This window comes from Heterodontus francisci, chromosome 10, assembly GCF_036365525.1.
Source record: "Heterodontus francisci isolate sHetFra1 chromosome 10, sHetFra1.hap1, whole genome shotgun sequence".
NCBI lineage: Eukaryota > Metazoa > Chordata > Chondrichthyes > Heterodontiformes > Heterodontidae > Heterodontus > Heterodontus francisci.
Genome location: NC_090380.1, coordinates 86514734 through 86537047, shown reverse-complemented (window position 1 = coordinate 86537047; position 22314 = coordinate 86514734). Strand labels below are relative to the sequence as shown.

Genomic DNA, 22314 nt, shown 5'->3' with positions numbered 1-22314 from the left:
TCTGAGACATTACAGATGCAAAGTGGAGATTAGATAAACAAATCTCCCAAGTAGAGAAACATTTTTAAATTATTTGTTCAGGGGATGTGCACATCCCTGGCAAGGCCAGCATTTGTTGCTCACCCTTAATTTCCCTTGAAAAGGTTGTAATGTGCCACCTCCTTGAATTGCTGTAGTTCTTGTGATGTAGGTCCACCCACTGTGCTATAATGTAGGTAGTTTCAGGAATTCAATACAGCGACAATGAAGGAATAGCAAAATATTTCCAATTCAGGATGGTGTGTGATTTGGAGGAGAATTTGCAGCTGGTGGTATTCCCATGGGCCTGCTGTCCTTGTTGCTCTAGGTGAAAGAGTTAGTGGGATTGGAATTCATCTCCCAAGTCATGAAAGTGACCACCCACAGAGGGAAAGTCAATTCCAAAGTAGTGCAGTGACTCCAAAGCAGTAGAAATAAATGACAAAGGAGTGAAAATAAATTGCAAAGCAGTGAAAGTAAACTCTCAGAATTAGTATTGCAGGAAAGGGTCTTTCACACAATTAGGCAAGGAAACAGCTGTGACATTTCAGTAGTTACAGGAATTTTTGCCTCTCATTTCTTCAGCCAACTGAATTGCTGCTGTGCTCCCACCTCGCTTTACTAGCAAATTCCAGGAAGCCCGGGAAAAGTGTGCACCCACAGTTAAATCCCAAATCCCTGTTAAAAAAGTTTTTAATGAGTTATTAACATATTTAAATTATTAAAATTTTGAATCGTGTTATAACCAAAACCTGGTAATACAGCATTTATCTCTTTTCAGAAGGACACACATATGAAAGAAACATATCAATTTCATTCTTTACAATGACTTGCTTGGGGTGTAATTCATGTGGCAGGTAATGTGCTATGGTCATTTCCCAGGCATCCACAAATGCCACATTGATGCCTGTGAACATCTGTTTCATCACTAAATCAAACTGATAGGAATACCAGTCACTGTGGTAGAGACTATAGTATAGTGACAGAGCCTGGACATTGGCAGTCTTTATTACAACTAGTGTATCTGTACTCCTGTCGAGCAACTGTACAATAGACCTCCGAATATTCTGTAGTCTCCGGATATACACTTCTATTGGATGGGTGGTTAAATGGGCCCATAACGTGATACCTATAACTGTGTCTTTTCCTCCTTTAATTTCATCCAGTGCATTTGCAATATACTTCTGGTGCTGAGTCAATTGAGTGTTCCATTGGACTGGAAGGCCATGAGTATGATATTCCACCAAGATGTTATTTTCCAAATTCACAGCAAGGTGAGGGCCATGTTTTGAAGGATTTCCAAAATCAAATTTTTTGAGACCTAGAACAGAAATTATAACATTATTTAACACAGTAAGCCACAATGTTCCTGATGCTAACAGATATGAAATGGGGAGGACAGATCATTTCCAACTGCAGAACACCAAAATGGAGCTGCAGATTTACCAGTGTGCTAATGTAATAGATGAACTAAGAGACGTAAAACATATAGTGGAATCTTGCAATAAGCACAGACTGACAAACTGGCAAATAAGTGTATACCTTCTATATCATATTGGTTTGTTTCCATCTATTTTGCAAATTATGTATTCTCCTTTGAAGTTTCTTCCCTGAAACTGATATATCACAATACAGTGGGAATGTAGGCTGTGAGGAGGACACAAAGAGGCTGCAAAGAGTTATAGACAGGTTAAGTGAGTGCGCAACAAGGGGGCAGAAGGTGTACAATATGGGAAAGTATGAGGTTATTCACTTTGGCAGTAAGAATAGAAAAGCAGAATTTTTTAAAAAGGCATGAAACTTTTAAATGTTGATCTTCAGAGAGACGTTGGTGTACTTGTAAAAAACACAGCAAGTTAGCATGCAGGTACAGCAAGCGATTAGGAAGTGTTACAATCAGGTGAGGAAGGGTCAAAGGGCTCCCCTCTTTTCCCTCTCCTTGTTTGACCACAACTGGTTTGTTTCTTTTTGAAGTGGATATACTTGCCAATTCAGTGAGTGTTTAACTGCTAATGTGCCATGATCATAAAAAGACCCAATCAAAAAGGTTTTCCTGAGTTGTACTTAAACCAAGTAAAAACCAAGTAAAATAATAATATCCGCTCCAACTTTCACAAACACACACACACACACTCGAAGTTCACACACACACACACACATACAAATAGGTTACAGATTGGGGAACGATAGATTCGTAAAATTAGAGTCCAGAGAAAAAGAAGGGCTATACAATCACTGGCGGTTGGTGACTCGTCTGGCTTCAGGCTGAATTCGGTGGTCATGTGACTTTCCTTTGGTGGTTCTGACGCTTCCGGTTTGAAGATGTGGATGGCTGATTTAGTGGTTCACTGGGAGACAGAAACATGGCTGATTTCCTTCAAGGAATCACTGTGTGTAGCAGGAATATGCCTAGGTCAGGGTTGACCAACATATGGCCCATGGGCCAGGATCTGGCTCACCACAGGTTTTCATCTGGCCCGTGGATGTAAACTCTACCCAACCATTCCGTATCCTCACCAGGGGTCGGCAACATGTTCATACACGCACATCGATGCCCGTGGTAAAAAAAATTTGAGGTCTGTGACTAGTAATTTCAGAGATGACAAATTTCCCATAGGCGTAAGCCTATTTCATTGTAAATTTCTTTTCAAAATTAAATATTTTATTATTAGTAGAATATCAAATGTAATGTACAAACTACTGTATTCTCTGTACAACAAGAATCTAGTTCCGAAGAAGGGTCACTGACCCGAAACGTTAACTCTGCTTCTCTTTTCACAGATGCTGCCAGACCAGCTGAGTGGTTCCAGCATTTCTTGTTTTTATTTCAGATTTCCAGCATCCGCAGTATTTTGCTTTTATTTTAAATAACATCACAGTTTGAACTGGACAAGAATCACCTCTTAACCATATTTTTCATCACCTATCTTTGGCTTAACATCCATTTTGTTCCTTACACCTCTGTGAAGCACCTTGGGATGTTTTTCTGCTACAGAAAGCTGAGAGGAGCATACAAAGTGGAGGGGTGAAGTCAAAAAGGAAATTCAGAAAGCAAACAGAGGGCATGAAAGAATATTGGCAAGCAAAATCAAAGTGAACCCAAAGATGTCTGATCAATGTATTAAGAGTAAGAGGATAACTAAGGAAAGAGTAGGGCCCATAAAAGACCAAAAAGGTAACCTATGTGTAGGGGTGGAAGATGTTGGCATGGTCCTGAATGAATGCTTTGTGTCTGTCTTCACAAAAGAGGGGGACAATGCAGATATTGTAGTTAAGAAGGAGGAGTGCGAAGTATTGAATGTGATAAACATAGTGAGAGAGGAAGTATTAATGGGATTAGCATTCTTGAAAGTTAAGAAATCAGCAGGGCTGGATGAAATATACCCAGGCTGTTAAAAGAAGCCAGGGAGGAAATAGCGGACGGTCTGAACATCATTTTCCAGTCCTCACTGGATACAGGTGTGGTGCCGGAGGATTGGAGAACTGCTAACATTGTACTTTTGTTTAAAAAGGGAGTGAGGGATAGACTGAGTAATTACAGACCAGTCAGTCTAACCTCAGTAGTGACCAAATTATTGGAATCTATTCTGAGAGATAGAGTAAACTATCACTTAGAAGGGCACGATTATTCAAGGATAGTCAGTATGGATTTGTTAAGGGAAGATATTGTCTGACTAAATTGAATGAATTTTTTGAAGAACTAACAAGGAGGATTGATGAGGGTAGTGCAGTTGATGTGGTCTGCATGGATTTTAACAAGGCTTTTGACAAGGTCCCACTTGGCATACTGGTTAAAAAATAAAAGCCCACAGGATCCAGGGAAATGTAGCAAGCTGGATACAAAATTGGCTCAGTGGCAGGAAACAAAGGGTAATTGTTGATGGGTGTTTTTGCAACTGGAAGTCTGTTTCCAGTGGCGTTCCACAGGGCTCAGTACTAGGTTACCTGATTTTTCTGCCAAACATTAACGATTTAAATGTAAATGTAGGGGGCATGATCAAGAAGTTTGCAGACGACACAAAAATTGGCCCATTAGTTGATAACAAGGAGGATAGCTGTAGGCTGCAGGAAGGTATCAATAGACTGGTCAGGTGGGCAGAAAAGTGGCAAATGAAATTAAACACAGAGAAGTGTGAGGTGATGCATTTGGGGAGGTCAAACAAGGCAAAGGAATACACGATTAAAGGGAGAATATTGAGAGTGTTCTTACCCAGTGCGTGTCCCATGGGTACAGCATGGTTGGTGAAAGGCAGCTAACATTCAGTGGGGGAGACTGCAGATGACCTTCCAGGATATCCTCGAGCAGCTGTGAGCCTTGAGGCTCAGCTTCAGACTGCATCGCCTTGCACCCAGGGAGAAGCAACTTGTCACGGGCCTCATTCATATGGCTTCAAGGCCCCAATTGAGGAGGAGGAGCAGCATAGAGGGAGGGAGGTGCAGGCACCTGTAGGGGCATACAGCAACTTGGGGGCCCACAGGAGTGCCAGCCTTGCGAATGGCTGCAGATTGCAGAGGGGCACGCCAACAGCCTCCTGCACGCAGAAGAGAGGGTCACGGCCATGGCTCAACTACCTAATGATATCCTGTCAAGTGTCTTCGAAGACTCCGCCTCTCCAGAGTAGCCATCAGTGATCTGGTGCCATGATGCAGGATGAGCAGAGAACCATGGGACTCGGTGGACATCTGATGCCAGTGTCGTTGAAGGTCACCGTGGCACTGAGTGTCTACGCCATTGGTCACTGCAGGGGTCCACTGGAGGCATGTGTGGAATATTGGAATCTGCAGCTCAATTGTGCATCAAGGAGGTCACCAATATCCTGTTCAGGAGGGCAGGCGACTGTGTGCACTACCAACTGATCAAAACAAATCAAGCTAAGAGGGCTACAGAAGCTGGGGCCATTACTGTATTCCCCAAGGTGTAGGGTGTCATCGACTGCACGCAAATGACCATCAAGGCTTCCACTGACCCGCCATGGCCTTCATGGAAGGACTTCCACTCACTCAATCTGCAACTGGTCTGAGACCACTGCAAACAAATCTACTTCCTGGGAAGCAGCCACAACATCTACATACATCAGCAGTGCCAGGTGCCAGATCTTTTCCATCCCTCGGTATACCTACAGGGATGGATCGTTGGAGACAACATTAATATTTTAGACGTGAATATAGGAGGTATGATCAGTAAGTTCGCAGATGACACAAAAATTGGTGGTGTTGTAAATAGTGAGGAGGAAAGCCTTAGATTACAGGACGATATAGATGGGCTGGTAAGATGGGCAGAACAGTGGCAAATGGAATTTAATCCTGAGAAGTGTGAGGTGATGAATTTTGGGAGGACTAACAGGGCAAGGGAATATACAAGGTAGGACCCTTGGAAGTACAGAGGGTCAGAGGGACCTTGGTGGACTTGTCCATAGATTACTGAAGGCAGCAGCACAGTTAGATGAGGTGGTTAGGAAGGCATATGGGATACTTGCCTTTATTAGTCGAGGCATAGAATATAAGAACAGGGAGTTTATGATGGAGCTGTATAAAACGCTAGTTAGCCCACAGCTGGAGTACTGTGTACAGTTCTGGGCACCACACTATGGGAAGGATGTGTTTGCACTGGAGAGGGTGCAGAGGAGATTCACCAGGATGTTGCCTGGGCTGGAGCTTTTCAGCTATGAAGAGAGACTTGGCAGGCTGGGGTTGTTTTCTTTAGAGCAGAGAAGGCTGAGGGGGGACATGATTGAGGTATACAAAATTATGAGGCGCATAGATAGGGTAGATAGGAAGAAACTTTTTCCCTTATTGGAGGTGTCAATAACCAGGGGGCAGGAGGTTTAGAGGGGATTTGCGGAAAAAACTTTTCACCCAGAGGGTGGTTGGAATCTGGAACACACTGCCTGAAGGGGTGGTAGAGGCAGGAATCCTCCCAACATTTAAGAAATATTTAGATGAGCACTTAAAATGCCATAGCATATAAGGCTATGGGCCAAGTGCTGGAAAATGGGATTAGAATAGATAAGTGCTTGATGGCCGGCCTGGACAAGATGGGCCGTAGGGCCTGTTTCTGTGCTGTATAACTCTATGACTCTATGACAAGGGCTATTCACTGAGGACATGGCTATGGATGCCTGTGAGGAACCCATGCATGGATGCAGTAGAGTTACAATACCTACCCCGGGTCAACCTGAGTGACCATTGAGCAGGCCATTGGTTTACTCAAGCTGAGATTCAGTTATCTTGATTGATCTGGTGGGGCCCTTCAGTATGCCCCAGTGAGGGTCTTGCATATCATGGCAGTTTGCTGTGTACTGCATAACCTGGAGCTAGAGAGCAGATGGTGTTGGTCAGTGAGAATATCGTAGAGCGCGACGCCTCCTCCGATGATGAGGATGGGGAGGAGGATGGTGCCCAGGCAGTGCCAGATGAGAGGACCCAGGGAGATCAGGAAGGTGCCATGTGATACGTGAAAGGGAGGCACGAGCTGCCCTTATACATTCATGTTTCCTATGACCCATAGCACCTTCTCGAACAGCACTAATTAAGCCTTACCTTTAAGCAGTCCTGTTGTTGCCTCCTTCCTTCTGCACTGCTGCACCCAGGTGCAATTCATACAGTGTCAAGGCCAAAGCGTTGAGTATTCAGGACTTTGTCCAGTGCTTCCAGCCCCTTAGGAGGAAGGGTTTAAATTAAGTCCCAAAGGGCATCAACAAAGGGAAGGAGATGTAGCGAGATGACATAAAATGCAATCCGATCTATTTGGAATGTAAATTCATCCATGAATCCCTAAGTGTATCTAGGTGCTCTTCTTAAATCTTTTCCGGGTGCTCCTATGTGGTGCACCCCCTGCGCTGTCAGTAGTGTCGGAGGCAGGGTGCTGAGTTTGCTGTCCCGTGGCTTGGGATGACCTTGGCGGCTGTCCTCTTGCTGCCTGAGGACTGGAGGGCTCTGGCACACTTGAGGGCCTCCTGTCATCGGGGATGATGAGACACTGTCGTCACTGGCAGAGGGGTTTTGGAGATACTGACCCTGAGAGAAACCCCCAGATGTGGCTCCTGCCTGCTGATAAGGCACACTTGTACCTCTCTGCTGAGCTGAGAGGGACGTGGACCTGGTGGAGACTCCAGATGCCTTGCCCCTCTCACCTTGCCACTGCTGCATCGAGCTCATGGACAGTGCGATGATTTGCAGTTCTGTGCGCATATCTGGTAGCCATTGATTGGTCTGCTGAATCTGCCTCTCCATGAGAGTTGCCAATCTCTCAATGGAGGAAGCCGGACTTGCACCTGTCAGAGACAGTGCAGCACCAAAGGCCTGGATGGACTCCTCCATTGTCTGTGTTTGGGAATCCATAGCCTCTGGCATCTCTGCCAGATGTTGTCTTACCTCTCATTGCAGCTGTAGCATTTCCCATGCAGCCATTGACACCAGAGACACGTCATTAGCCTAGGGCTCAGCATGAGCCTGGACTCCCATGGTCCTCTGACTGTTCGTGTCCTCAGATGTCACAGCTTCCGTCAGCTGATTGGGTGTGTCTGAGTTGTGCTCACCAGGTTGTGTGCCTGAATCTAACCGCGAACGGATACTCGCTGATGTGAGAGTATCTGCGCTGGCGGAGTATGTGGAGGAATGATATGCCAGTGCACCCTCTGACGCTCCTCCCTCCTCTTTCTCCTTCTCAGAGGTGACCGACTGTTCTCCAGTCTTTCCAGTTCTTTGTTCTTGTGGTTCATCTTGACCTGCATGAGAGAAAAGAGACATTGAAGGGTTAAGGTCTGCCCATTGCGACATTCCAACCACCCCTACTGTGCAGCTCCATTGATGTAGTGGTGAACAGATGAGCAGCATGGCTCGTTTGCAGCAGATGCACCCTTGTGCCCCAGGAGATGCTCACTGACTGTCTTGGGTAGGGGACCCTGTCTCACCATCAGCAATGGAGGCCTTTTCCTCCAACGGGCTTAAGACATGGAGATAAGGCACTCCACCGCCAGTCTTGGCACACTCTTTCCAATTGTGGGCTATCTTCTCCTGCAGACACAATGATGTACAAAATTAATTTCTCAGCGGAGACAAGCCCTAAACCTCTGATGGAGGTAGTCCAGTGGTCCATGATGGGGGCACATATTTGCCTCCTGCATTTGGCCCCTCTCAAGGGATTGTGTGGGGTGAGACAATGACTGATGTGTGCCTCTCATGAAGATGCAACTAAGCCTCAGGCAGCACCTGAGTCCTGCTACCCTTCCCCAATCAACATGACTGAGTGGTCACTCCCTTTGCACCAAACGTTCCCTCTCGCTCTGCCACATACAATGCCCAACGTGTCAAAAGTGTTTGCAGTTCTCATCTTACCAGTCCAGATAGGTCATTAACTCACTTCCTGCATTGGATCCATGTCCTGAGGGGGTGATCTGATGGCTGCTGACCTCCTCCGCAATCTCCATCCAGGCTTGCTTGGTCAGACGGGCAACTTTCCTCCAGTTGTCCCTGGGGAAGCGGACCTCCTGGCTTTCCCTTGCAGCTTAGAGGAGAAGCTGCAGGGAGGCATCGCTAAACTGTGGGGCCACCCGGTGTCTTCCTTCAGACATGGTCATTGCAGGCCTGTGTTTATCTCCTTACCTATCAGGGAGTAGAGACTGTAGAAGGCTTCTTGGGGGCACTCAGCAAGGCACTCCTTTAACCCAGGCAGCAGTGAAAGCAGGGCTGGCAGCCCTTTAAATGTGGTGCCAGCACCTACTATCGATGCCTTGTTTCCCGCCCCTGGTGATTGATTGCATGGGCCCCACACCTCCCCTTCCTTAATTGGCCAGCCGCCGCATGATCAATGTTGATTGGCTGCAGGCCGCTCATATGGCAACAGCACCCGGATCCGATGCCACCACCGAGATCTGCACCAATTGATCTAAATTTCAGCCAGTGTTTCTTCCTCCTCAGTTTTTTCTCCCTCCAAGCCTTCAGCATCAGGCACCATTGGCTGACCAGGTGATAATTCTTGGGTATCTGAAAGTATAAATGCACAAGGCAGGGTTTGGGGGTGAGGAGAGGGGAGGGAATACAAGAGCTGCAGAGTTACACCATCTGCAGCTTGTACAGCACAGATTGCGGGATGAGAGTGAAGTGGGATTTTAGAAAGTGGATAAGGCTGGGAATCCCATCTCCCACTTCATTAGCAGAATCGTCAATGGTGTGTATTACTACAGAAACAGACACAGCTCCTCTCACCAAGGAAGCCCTGGAAATCCTGGGGCCATTCAAAAGGCCATTGATGGATCAAAAAAGATCTCTAGCTATTTTTCCTGCTCTTTCCATCAGGGGAAGTGGCCATTCCCTTGGGTCAAAGAGCAAAAAAAATCAACCATATTACATTCAAGCTCAGATGTGACCTTGAAATTAAAGTATTAATAACGATACTCAAAGAAAGAAGAAAATGCAATAGTTGAATTTAAAATGTATTTTGTAAATGTATTTTCTATATTTAAATTTTATTTTGAGCAGACCAAGATGGTAAAAATGGCAAAGCAAAACAATTTCATGAAGTATTTTGTTATATTTAATTGGTTCACCTTCAACTTTCTTTTACTGGTCGATGAGTCATTTAAGATTAGTTATTTTTATAAATCGTGATATGTTTCTCATCAGTAGTTCTCTGACTACTTTCCTTGATTCAAATTCTTACTTGAGCCAATTATAAAAGCATAATTGATAGATTTCAATTGTTACATATGCAGTTAATGTATGGTCCATGCTACATGCAAGATGACAGAGATAGATGCACACAAACATAGGTGCAAACATAGACAGACAGATTTATACAAAGATAGAAAAATAGGCAGACAGACGAACTAAACCAACCTGGCACAAACATGGTCAAATATTCAAACCACTGACGTATAGTGGAATCTCCAAACAGATAAACTTTTTTTCGCTGAAGACAATCTGTAATTTTTGCAGGAGTGTCAAAGCGGCGAATATTGCAGGTTGTTGACATCCACTGGTCCTTATAATAAAAGCCAGATGGTGATACCAAAGGCTTTCCCCGGATGCATTCTCCGAGAACTGCAGCTGAAAATAAAGAGAAACAAGATGCAGGATGGTGATGGCCTATAGCTTAGGTTATCAATGCATTTTCAATTGGTTAATTGTAGTTTCCATGGCAATGACAAATCCCAGCAGGACCATTAGCTGTTGCCACAGAAAGTACACATACACAATGAGAAAAATGATCCAAGCAGCGAAAAAAACCTTGTTGTGTCAATGGGTAAATGCAGCACTTGGTGTGTCACTGAACTTTCTAGGTGAGGGGGGGTCCCAACTCTTAATGCTTTGTCTGTGCTGGGTTAGCTCATCTCAGCTGGGTGGCAGTGGAGCTGCTACATAGGACATTATGTTGACCACATATTCATGCCCCATTAAGTACATCCTCTTGTAGACATGGCAACTAGACTATTTAACTTTCTCCAGAAAAGATGAAGGAAATGAGTAAATAAAAGTAACACCTCACTCCTGACTCCTAACTGCTGGAGTCTTTTGAATAGTTTCCAGTCCAAGCTCCTTGCACTGCCCCTGGGAATAGAGACTAAGTAAAATGCTGCATACCTGTTATCCTTACTACAGTATATAGAGAATATAAACTATTTCAGCAATATCTCACCGATGATTATATATTTACTCCAAAACCCAAGAATGCCCACTTTGCATCTATTTTGAGTAACCACGACTATCTTTTACAGCCAAAGTTATGTTCTGCATTCTGAATGCATGTAACCATAGGAAGGAACATAGCAGCAGGAGTAGGTCATTCATCTCTTCGAGCCTGCTCCGCTATTCTAGGCCATGGCTGATCGTCTACCTCAACACCATATTCTCGCACTATCCCCATATCCCTTGATGTCATTAGCAACTAGAAATCTATCGATCTCTGTCTTGAACTTACTCAGTGACTGAGCTTCCACCACCCTCTGGGGCAGAGAATTCCAAAGATTCACCAAACTCTGAGTGAAGAAGTTCCTCCTCATCTCAGTCCTAAATGGCTTGCCCTTTATTCTGTGATTGTGTCCCCTTGTTCCAGACCCCACAACCAGGGAAAACATCCTTTCTGCATCTACCCTGTCTATCCCTTAAAGAATTTTGTAAATTTCTATGAGATCGCTTCTCATTCTTCTAAACTCCAAAGAATACAGGCCCAGTCTCCTCATTGTCTCCTCATAGGGCAATCGCACCATCCCAGGAATCAGTCTGGTGAACCTTCGCTGCTCTCCCTCAATGGCAAGTATATCCTTCCTCAGGCAAGGGGACCAGAACTGCTCACAATGTTCCAGGTGCGGCCTCACCAATGCTCTATATCATTGAAGCAAGATACCTTTGCTCCTGTATTCAAATCCTCTTGTGATAAAGTCTAACATACCATTTGCCTTCCTAACTGCTTGTTGCACCTGCATGCTAGCTTTCAGTGACCTATGAACAAAGACACCAGGACCCTTTGGACATCAATACTTTCCAATCTCTCACCATTTAAGAAATACTCTGCACCTCCATTCCTCCTACCAAAGTGGATAACCTCACACTTATCCACATTATATTCATCTGCCATGTTCTTGCCCACTCACTCAGCCTGTCCGAATCCCTTGAAGCCTCTTTGCATCCTCCTCACAACTCACATTCCCACCAAGTTTTGTGTTGTCCACAAACTTGGAAACATTACAATTGGCCCCCACATCCAAATCATTGATATAAATTATGAACAGCTGGGGCCCAAGCACTGATCCTTGTGGTACCCCACTGGTCACAGCCTGCCAACCTGAGAATGACCCATGTATTCCTACTCTCTGTTTTCTGCCCATTACCCAATCCTCAATCCATGCTAGTATATTAACCCCAATCCCATGCACTTTAATTTTGCTTACTAACCTTCTATGTGAGACTTTATCAAAAGCTTTCTGAAAGTCCAAATACACCACATTCACTTGTTCTCCCTTATCCATTCTGCTAGTAATATCCTCATAAAACTCGAACTAGCTTGTTAAACATGATTTTACCTTCAAAAATCTATGTTGACGCTGCCCAATCAGACCATTATTTTCGAAGTGTCCAGTAATCACATCCTTTCTAATAGGTTCTAGTATTTTCCCTGCTACCGATGTCAGGCTAACAGGTTTGCAGTTCCCATTTTCTCTTTCCCTCCTGTCTTAAACAGTGGGGTTACATTTGCAACCTTCCAATCTGCAGGCACCATTGCAGAATTTAGAGAATTTTGAAAGATGATCACTAATGCATCCATTACCTCTGTAGCCATCTCTTTCAATACTCTAGGGTGAAGATTATCAGGTCCCAGGGATTTGTCAACTTTCAGTCCCATTAATTTCTCCAATACTACGTTTTTGCTGATCCTTATTTCTTTCAGTTCCTCATTCTCACTAGACTCCTGGATCTCAATTATGTCAGGGAGACCTCTTGTATCTTCTTCCATGAAGATAGACAAAAAGTAATTATTTAGCTTCTCTGCCATTTCTGTATTTATTTTGAGATACAGCACTGAAACAGGCCCTTCGGCCCACCGAGTCTGTGCCAACCAACAACCACCCATTTATACTAACCCTACAGTAATCCATATTCCCTACCGCCTACCTACACTAGGTGCAATTTACAATGGCCAATTTACCTATCACCTGCAAGTTTTTGGCGATGGGAGGAAACAGGAGCACCCGGTGAAAACCCACGCGTCACAGGGAGAACTTGCAAACTCCGCACAGGCAGTACCCAAAATTGAACCCGGGTCCCCGGAGCTGTGAAGCTGTGGTGCTAAACACTGCGCCACTGTGCCTCCCTAATATAATTTCCCATTATAAATTGTCCTGCCTTTGCCTGTAATAGACACACATTTGTCTTTAGTATTGCTGAAAAGAGACATTTTGTCAAAGCTTTTTGTCTTGCACTCATCAGGACAAATCGCAAGGATACCAATGTAAGGGAAAGCAACAAATTTATACTGCATGAGAAGAGAGTGCTGATTGGTTGGCAGGGAGACGTGGTGGTGCTGTGGTAATGTCACTGGATGAGTAATCCAGAGGCCCAGGCTAAAGCTCTGAGGCATGGGTTCAAATCCCACCATGGCAGATGGTGAAATTTGAATTCAATTAATAAAAATCTAATGGTGACCATGAAACCATTGTTGATTGTTGTAAAAAACGATCTGGTTCACTAATGTCCTTTAGGGAAGGAAATCTGCTGTCCTTACCTGGTCTAGCCTACATGTGACTCCAGACCCACAGCAAAGTGCTTGACTCTTAACTGCCCTCTGAAATCACAGAATAATACAGTGCAGAAGAGGCCCTTCGGCCCATCGGGTCTGCACCGATGCATTAAAGACACCTGACCTGTCTACCTAATCCCATTTGCCAGCACTTGGCCCATAGCCTTGAATATTATGACGTGCCAAGTGCTCATCCAGGTAGTTTTTAAAGGATGTGAGGCAACCTGCCTCTACCACCCTCCCAGGCAGTGCATTCCAGACTGTCACCATCCTCTGGGTAAAAAAGTTCTTCCTCAAATCCCCCTTAAACCTCCCGCCCCGCACCTTAAACTTGTGACCCCTCGTAACTGACCCTTCAACTAAGGGGAATAGCTGCTCCCTATCCACCCTGTCCATGCCCCTCATAATCTTGTACACCTTGATCAGGTCACCTCTCAATCTTCTCTGCTCCAGTGAAAACAACCCAAGCTTATCCAACTTCTCTTCATAGCTTAAATGTTCCATCCCCGGCAACATCCTGGTGAATCGCCTCTGCACCCCCTCCAATGCAATCACATCCTTCCTATAATGTGGCGACCAGAATTGCACACAATACTCCAGCTGTGGCCTTACCAAAGTTCTGTACAACTCCAACATGACCTCCCTGCTTTTGTAATCTATGCCTCGATTGATAAAGGCAAGTGTCCCATATGCCTTTTTCACTCCCCTATTAACCTGCCCTTCTGCCTTTCGAGATCTATGGACAAACACGCCAAGGTCCCTTTGTTCCTCGGAACTTCCCGGTGTCAGGCCATTCATTGAATACTTCCATGTCACATTACTCCTTCCAAAGTGTATCACCTCACACTTTTCAGCGTTAAATTCCATCTGCCACTTTTCTGCCCATTTGACCATTTCTGCCCATCTATATCTTCCTGTAACCTAAGACACTCCACCTCACTGTTAACCACTCGGCCAATCTTTGTGTCATCTGCGAATTTACTGATCCTACCCCCCACATAGTCATCTATGTCGTTTATATAAATGAAAAACAATAGGGAACCCAGCACAGATCCCCGTGGTACGCCACTGGACACTGGCTTCCAGTCACTAAAACAGCCGTCTGTCATCACTCTCTGTCTCCTACAGCTAAGCCAATTTTGAATCCACCTTATCAAGTTACCTTGTATCCCATGTGCATTTGCTTTCTTGATAAGTCTCCCATGTGGGACCTTGTCAAAGGCTTTGCTGAAATCCATGTAAACTACATCATGAAATAGCCAAGCCACTCAGTTCAAGGGCAATTAGGGATGGACAATGAATGCTGGCCTAGCCAGCAATGACAGAACCCACAAAACGAATAGAAAAATGTGGACTCTGATTGGTAGAGGTATTGCCATGCAGAATGCATCAGTTTATGATGACTGACAGTTAACTACCAAGTTTTGTTTGAAGTTTACACCAGGCAGCTTGACTCTGATTGGTCAAGGCATTGTCCTGAGGAATGAACCAGCAAATAACTGTCACTTATTTTGTTTCGCTGAAACAGGTGCAATGTGTGTACATATTCTTTCTGTCTGCAAAGCAGGGGGCCTTATTATTTTGACAAAATGTCTCTGTTTTCAGCAATACTCAAGTTCTGTACAACTAAACAACATTTTCTTTGTTTTTTTTTTCATTTTACATACCCATAGATGCTTTTATAATCCGTATTTATATTTCGTGCTAGCTTAAATTCATATTCTATTCTCTCTTTCTTTATCAATTTCTTGGTCCTCCTTTGCTGGATTCTAAAATTCTCATCCTCCAGATTATGACATTTTTTCGCAACTTTCTCAGCCTCCCCCTTTGATCTAATACAATCTTTAACTTCTTTTGTTAGCCATAGCTGACTTGTTTTCCCTATTGGGTTCTTTTGCCTGATAGGAATGTATGTTTTTTTGAAAACCATGCATTAACTCTTTAAATACGAGCCATTGCCTATCTCCTGTCCAACCCTTTAATGTATTTTTCCAATCCACCATGGCCAACTTGCTCCTCATAACTTCATAATTGCCCTTGTTTAGATTTAAGACCCTAGTTTCGGATTGAACTACATCTTTTTCAAACTTAATGGAAAATTCTATCATACTATAGTCATTTTGCCCTAAAGGTTCTTTTACCACCAGATTATTAATTAGCCCTTTCTCATCGCATAATACTAGATCCAAAATAGTCTGTTCCCTAGTTGGTTCCTTAACATATTGCTCCAGAAAACCATCTTGGACACATTTCAGGAAGTCTTCTTTCACAATATTGGTGCTCCTTAGATTTACCCAGCCTATATGTAGATTGACATCACCCATGATTACTGCATTGCCCTTGCTACATGCACTTCTAATTTCCTGATTTGTACCATGCCCCACATTATCACTACTGTTTGGTGGCCTGTAAGTTACTCCTACCAATAATTGTTGGCCCTTGCTGTTTCTTAGCTCCACCCAAACAGATTCTACATTCTGCTCTTCCGATTGAAGATCCGCTCTCACTAATGCACTAATCTCATCTCTTATTATCAGCACTACCCCACCTCCTTTTCCTTTTTGCCTGTCTTTCCTAAATGTCAAATATCCTTTAATATTCAGTTCCCAGTCTTGGTCACCCTGCAGCCACCTCTCCGTGATGGCAATTAAATCATATTGGTTTACTTCTACTTGCGTCATCAACTCACCTACCTTGTTGCAAATGCTGCGTGCATTCTGATAGAGTGCCTGTAATTCTGCTTTTTTAAAACTATTCTGTATTTAGACCCTTGTTGGTTCTAGCATTTATTTCGGCTGCTTTCCACTTTCATTCACAACTTTTCTACTTCTCATAACCAGCTTTGTTTTTCTTTCTGAATTCCCTTGCAAGTTCCCAACCCCCTGACAAGCTAGTTTAAACTCTCCCGAAGAGCACTAGCAAATCGCCCCATGTGGATATTAGTCCCCGTCCTGTTAAGGTATAGCCCATCCATCTTGTTCAGGTCCCACCTGCCCCAGAACTGGTCCCAATGCCCCAGGAATCTAAAGCCCTCCCTCTTACATCATTTATTCAGGCCACGTATTCATTTGTTCAATCTTCCTATTTCTATACTCACTCGCATATGGTGCTGGAATTACTGCCTTAGATGTCCTGCTTTTCAATCTCCTTCCTAGCTCCCTAAATTCTGCTTTCAGGACCTCATCCCTCTTTCAACCCAGGTCATTGGTGCCAATGTGGACCATGACTTCTGGCTGTTCACCCTGCCCTGAAAGAATGCCCTGCAGCCATTCCGTGACATCCTTGACTCTGGCACCAGGGAGACAATATACCATCCTGGAGTCACATCTATGGCCTGTCTGTTCCCCTAACTATCAAATCGCCTACTACTATTGCCCTTCCACTCTTCTTCACCCCCAACTGTGCAGCTGAGCCACTTGTGGTGCCACAAACTTGGGTCTTGCTGCATTCCTCTGACAAACCATATTCCTCACCAGTATCCAAAACGGAAAACTGGTTAGTGAGTGAGAAAGACTCAAGGACTCCTGCACTACCTGCCTAGTCTTTCTAGGCTGCTTAGTGGTCACCCATTCCCTCTCTGCCTGCACACTCTTGATCTGCGGTGTGATCACTTTGGTAAAAGTGCTATCCACGTAGTTTACAGCTTCGCGGATACACCACAATGACTCCAACCTCTGCTCGAGTTCCAAAACATGGAGCTCATGTTTTTGCAGCTGGAGACACTTCCTGTACATGTGATCGTCTAGGCCATGTGAACTGTCCACGACTCCCCCATGTCATGAGATGGGCATTCCACACAGCCGAGCTGTCCTGCCATGCCTTAAGCTTGCTTTCAGATTATTTACTTTAAACTGGAAACTAGAAAGTAGAAAGTAAAATTACTCACCAATCAGCTTCTTCTGTGTGTATAAGGCAGAGTTCAAGAAAAAAAAACTTTTACCTTTCTTCTACCTTTTTTCGATAATCCAATTATCAACCCACTTTTCCTAAAAGTATTGAATGTGTCAAATGCTCTACAGACACTTACACTAGATGCTCATCAATCAATCAGCTTGCAACTTTGCCGTGACATGACGGATTTTTTTTCAGCTCAGCATGTGCTGATTCCAAGGAGCACCCGATATGTGCCTCTCCGACTCCCAGGTAAGACCATACATGAATAGCAACAGCAGCAATGGATTCCAAATGTTCAGCAAAATACCTAACTGAAATTGCAGTCCATTTTTCTCTGCCGTGTAGCTCCCTTCCAGAACTACAGAGGGACTGTTGGCAGGAACCTTGGTGTTGCCCTGCTGATGTCCCACATTCCCGCTCCCTAGGAACAGACTACTTGGGGATGATTTTCACTTCCAGCAGCAGTAGAAAACAGGTGTTAGTAGATCAGCCGCCTATTACACATCATTTGTTTATAAACTGGATGTATTTAGCAGGGACGGGGCAGGGGAACTGACCACAGTACAAGATCAACACTAAAATAAAAGCAAAATACTGTGGATGCTGGAAATCAGTAATAAAAACAGAAAGTGCTGGAAATACTCAGCAGGTCAGGCAGTATCTGTGGAGAGGGAAGCAGAGTTAACGTTTCAGGTCAGTGACCTTTCATCAGAACAGTTTTGGATCAGAATTAATCATACCTGAATTCATCAAGGCAATGCATTCTTGTTGGACAAGTCCTACATGCTCTAAATATGTTCACATCCAAAATGTTAATCTAATTCAGAAAATACCAACATGGGGCATTAAATTATGCTTTAGTTGAAAAAGCCACAAATTCCTGTGTTTTTGCAACAAGGAGTTGCTCACCATTCTGCTTACTCAGACTCCCTCTCATATAACAAACATTCAATTTACTAGCCATGCGTTTACAATTATCTTACCTGCTCGAGGTGAAGGTTGTACTATTATATACCCTGTGGCATTAGGTAATATGGGCTTCTTGATGTTGACTTCACTGTAAATGTAAATATATCATAGATTAAGTTGTTGTATCAATGTGAGAAGTGAATAATACATCCAGGATATAGCCTAGAAATATTCTCAGCTATCTTATTCCTCAAACCTCTCAATTCCCATAGGTGCAAGAAGTCATCAACTGCAAATATATGGCCATCAAGGCTCCCACTAACCAGCCTGCAGCCTTCATCAACAGGAAGGGCTTCCACTCAATGTACAACTGGTCTGCGACCACCGCAAGTGGTTCCTACAGGTGTGTGCATGGTTCTCGGGAAGCAGCCATGATGCACTCCTAGGTTCCAGACCTTTTCTTACCCCCTGCTTGCCTTCAAGGATAGATAATGAGCAACAAGTGCTACTCATTAAAGAAAAGCAAAATACTGCAGATGCTGGAAATCTGAAATAAAAACAGAAAGTGCTGGAAATACTCAGCAAGTCAGGCAGCATCTGTGGAGAGAGAAGCAGAGTTAACATTTCAGGTCTGTAACCTTTCATCGGCACATTGAAACATTAACTCTGCTTCTCTCTCCACAGATGCTGCCTGACCTGCTGAGTATTTCCAGCACTTTCTGTTTATACTACTCATTAAAGACATGGCTACTGACGCTTGTGAGGAATGCTAGCACTGATACAGAGGAGAGATACAACATCAACCATAGCACAACTCAAGCGACCATCAAACAGGCCTTAGGGCTTCTGAAGATGCGGTTCAGATGCCTTGGCAGGTCTGGTGGAGCCCTATAATATTCCCCAGCAAGGGTCTCCCATATTGCTTAGATCTGCTTTGTCCTACACAATCTGGCGCTTGAGAGGGGACAGCAATTGAACACTGAGGATATCGTTAACTATGACGCCTCCTCCACCAGGTGCAGGATGTGGTGTGGAGTCCCAGCGACCGCAGACAAGTTGCCATGCTATACAAGAGTTTTGTTTTTTTATTGAAAGCTAAGAGTTCTGTGTGCTTTTAGAAACAGAGAAAAAGGATTTTCTGTGAACAGTGAGTGCTACAACTTGGTATTTGAACTGTGTGCACAGACTGCAAGACCTGTTTCCAAGCAACTAGGAAGATTTATGACTGTCAGGTAATTTGACTGTTGAAAGTTTAGTTTCACTTTGGGTTAAAAAGGGTTGGTGCTGGACCTCCAGAAAGACAACCCAAAAATCTCTTTCTCTTGAAAATAATTCCTGCATCAAGTGTAATTCCAATTTCCTCATGAAGTTAAAAGAACTTTGAAAGAGTTGTAAATCAAATGAATGGGAGCTAAACCTTTGTAGCTGAGTCTGCTTGGAGAGAGGAAGTCTTGTATTTCGGTTGTGGCAGATTACTGTTGCTTCAGGTCTCTGAAGAAACTCTGCATTAAGTTGTGAATCTCTGCATCAAGCTGCTTCCTGTGTTTGAAGAAGTCCTGAATTGGCAGAAATCTTGCATTTTTTAAAAAAAGGGGCTTTTACATTGAGTGTGAGAACTGATTCCTGTTGCTGCACCCCTGATGGAAGACCTTATGTGGTGCCTGCTGCAGACAAATTGCCTTGAACACCTACCCATCACAGTCTGTTCATCAATCTCATCTGGACAGAGTGGTATCTGACTATTCGACTCTGGGACACCTCACTGATCCGGAAATATCCTACCAGACCATGACAACCAATTATTTTATTATACCTAAGAAACCGTTGTAAATCAAAACATCCTTTTTCCCCGATTAACCCATTTTTGAATGTATGTGTGTGTGCATGAGGGTTAGGAAGAATAAGAAGTGATAAAATCTTTTCATATATGGATTTATCTCATTATTGTTTAAGATTTAGTTTATCAATAAATAGTTAATTCTATTGTTGTTTAAAGAAACCTGGCTTGGTGTGCTTTATTCTGGGGGACAAATAGAGTGTTAATTTGGCTACTTTCCGGTAGGTGAGAAACTTTACTAATATGATGTGACCTGTGGAGTACTGGGACTGAATTAACAGTGCATTACTCCCACCTTGGTCATAACACATGCAAGGAATGCTGGGGATACACTCATACAGGAACAGTTCACATGATCCTTACTGACAGAACCTGAAATCCAGTAAAACTTCAGCATTCTGCAGCCCTGGTGCCACCGCATTCATTAAGCTTACCATTTACCTGGTCCCAGTTAGACTTGACATTGTGGCATGGGGAATATTTTGATCTTGTGGTGAGCTTCCACCCGCTAAACACTTTGATAGAGCCAAGGTGCTCCTGAAGTTCAAATGGCCCCCCAAGAGATGCAAGGAGAACTCATGCCCTGCAACATCAGAAATGTAATGGCAGTACAAAGAGTTTCAATGCTTCAAGAATCCCCCAAAAAAACAGTGAATCCTGAGTGCAACTAGGTGCTTTTGTTAAATCTCTTCCATGTGCTCCTATGTGGTACTCCCCCATGCTATCAACTGAGGTGGAGGCAGGCCATCATCCTCTACCTGCCGGAGGCCTGGAGGGCTCCGGTAAATTGACAACTTTGTGCAGAGTGCAGGAGTCTCCTTTGTCATTGTGGCTTAATGAGGTTCTGGTGTAACTGACAGAGGGGCTGAAGAGCTGCTGTCGACACCAGAAGCTGCCTGACAGGCGCTCCCAGATGCGTCAGGCAGCCCCTTCTCCTCCATTTCAAGGCAGACTTGTACCTCCAAGCTCACCTGAGGAGTCTGAGGACCTGGTGCATTGACCCATCCTCTCGCCCAGTCATTGCTGCACAAAGCTCATGGAGTTAGTGATGGCATGCAGGTCCGCAGGCATCTGTGGCATCCATTATGTGGTCTGCTCGATATGGCTATCCATGAGGGTCGCCAGTCTTTCCATGGAGGAAGCCATGTATGCATACGTTGGAGACATGGCTGCATTCATGGCCTGGATAGACTTCTCCATCATTGGCACATGGGTCGCCTCTGGGATCTCTGCAAATGGATACCCATCAACACAAAAGTATCTGCACTGGTGCAGGGTGAGGAGGAATGATGTGATGGTGCATCCTCTGAGGCTCCCTCCTCCTCCTCAGTGGTGGACGGCTATCTACCGGTCTTTGCAGCCTGCTGCTCTTGTCTTTGATCTTAGTAGGCAAAGAGTAATTTGAGGATAATGTGCAATTCATCATGCCCTTCAGTCCACTCCTAGGGTGGAGCTTCATCTGACTAGTGGTGGACACATCAGCGTCGTCCTTGTCTGAGGTTTTCTTTTGCCCATCCAATAGGCCATTCACTCTTTCGTCTCCCACTCCCGTCTCATCATCTGTGATAGAATGGCCCCCATGCTGCCCACCAAGCCCCAGTGCCTTCTCCTCACTGGGGGTCAGGATTAATAGGTATGGAATACCACCATCAGTCTTTGCCTTTTCCCAGGCATTGTTGACTGTCTTTTCCTGCAAGCGCACAGATGAACATTGTGAGTCACCTGACTAAGATACACACATTGCCTATGATGTTGGCCACCTGATTGTCCATGATGGTCCCACAGGTATGCCTTCCTCATGCGACCACTCAGAGACAGAAGTGCAGGAGTCACCTGAGATGGGGGGGAGCCATTAACCAATATGCTGCCTTGCCTGCCACAGCCAATGCTGCTGCCTGGACCCCCTTGCCAGGAACTGGGTTGGCATCCCTTCTCTAACTAGCTCACCCTCCCACCTCACCACATGTAAGCCCCTAAGGCGAGCACATTGTTGTGCACCTACCTTGGTGGATGAGGTCATTCACCCTCCAGTGGTACTGCAATCAGGTTCTCAGATGACCCCATGGCTGCTGACCTCCTCTCCAATCTCTACTAGGCTTCCCTTGGTCTGGCAGGCATCCTCGGCTGGCAGCCAGCCTAGTGGATAACCTACAGGGCGGCATCGCTAAACCGTGAGGCCACACGGGATCTTACCTCTGAACTGGCCTGCTTTCTGCTGCTGTTCCTCTGAGCCTTCTTTGCTGCTGCAACGAGTGAGAAGAGTGTTGGCAGCCCTTTAAAGATGGCACCAGCACTCCCAGTGGTGTGACTTTATGCCGCCACCAGTGCCCTACTGGGTGCTTCCTCCACCTGCCGGCAGTTAAATGACTGACCGCCACATAATCGCACTTCACAGCCCGCCCCTGCACAAACATCACTGTTG

The 22314-nt window shown here is 44.7% G+C and overlaps 1 protein-coding gene across 1 annotated transcript in view; it reads right to left on the bottom strand.

The window, feature by feature from the left end:
* Positions 1 to 775: 775 nt before the first annotated feature.
* LOC137374594 (NXPE family member 3-like) overlaps positions 776 to 22314 on the bottom strand; it is a 38028-nt gene continuing 16489 nt past the window's right edge. The window contains exons 3-5 of the mRNA XM_068040932.1: positions 18130 to 18203; positions 9856 to 10065; positions 776 to 1339 (exon numbers count right to left, since the gene is read on the bottom strand). Of these exons, the coding sequence (XP_067897033.1) occupies positions 786 to 1339; positions 9856 to 10065; positions 18130 to 18203 (838 nt within the window). The 3' untranslated portion in view covers positions 776 to 785. The remainder of the gene's footprint in view (positions 1340 to 9855; positions 10066 to 18129; positions 18204 to 22314) is intronic.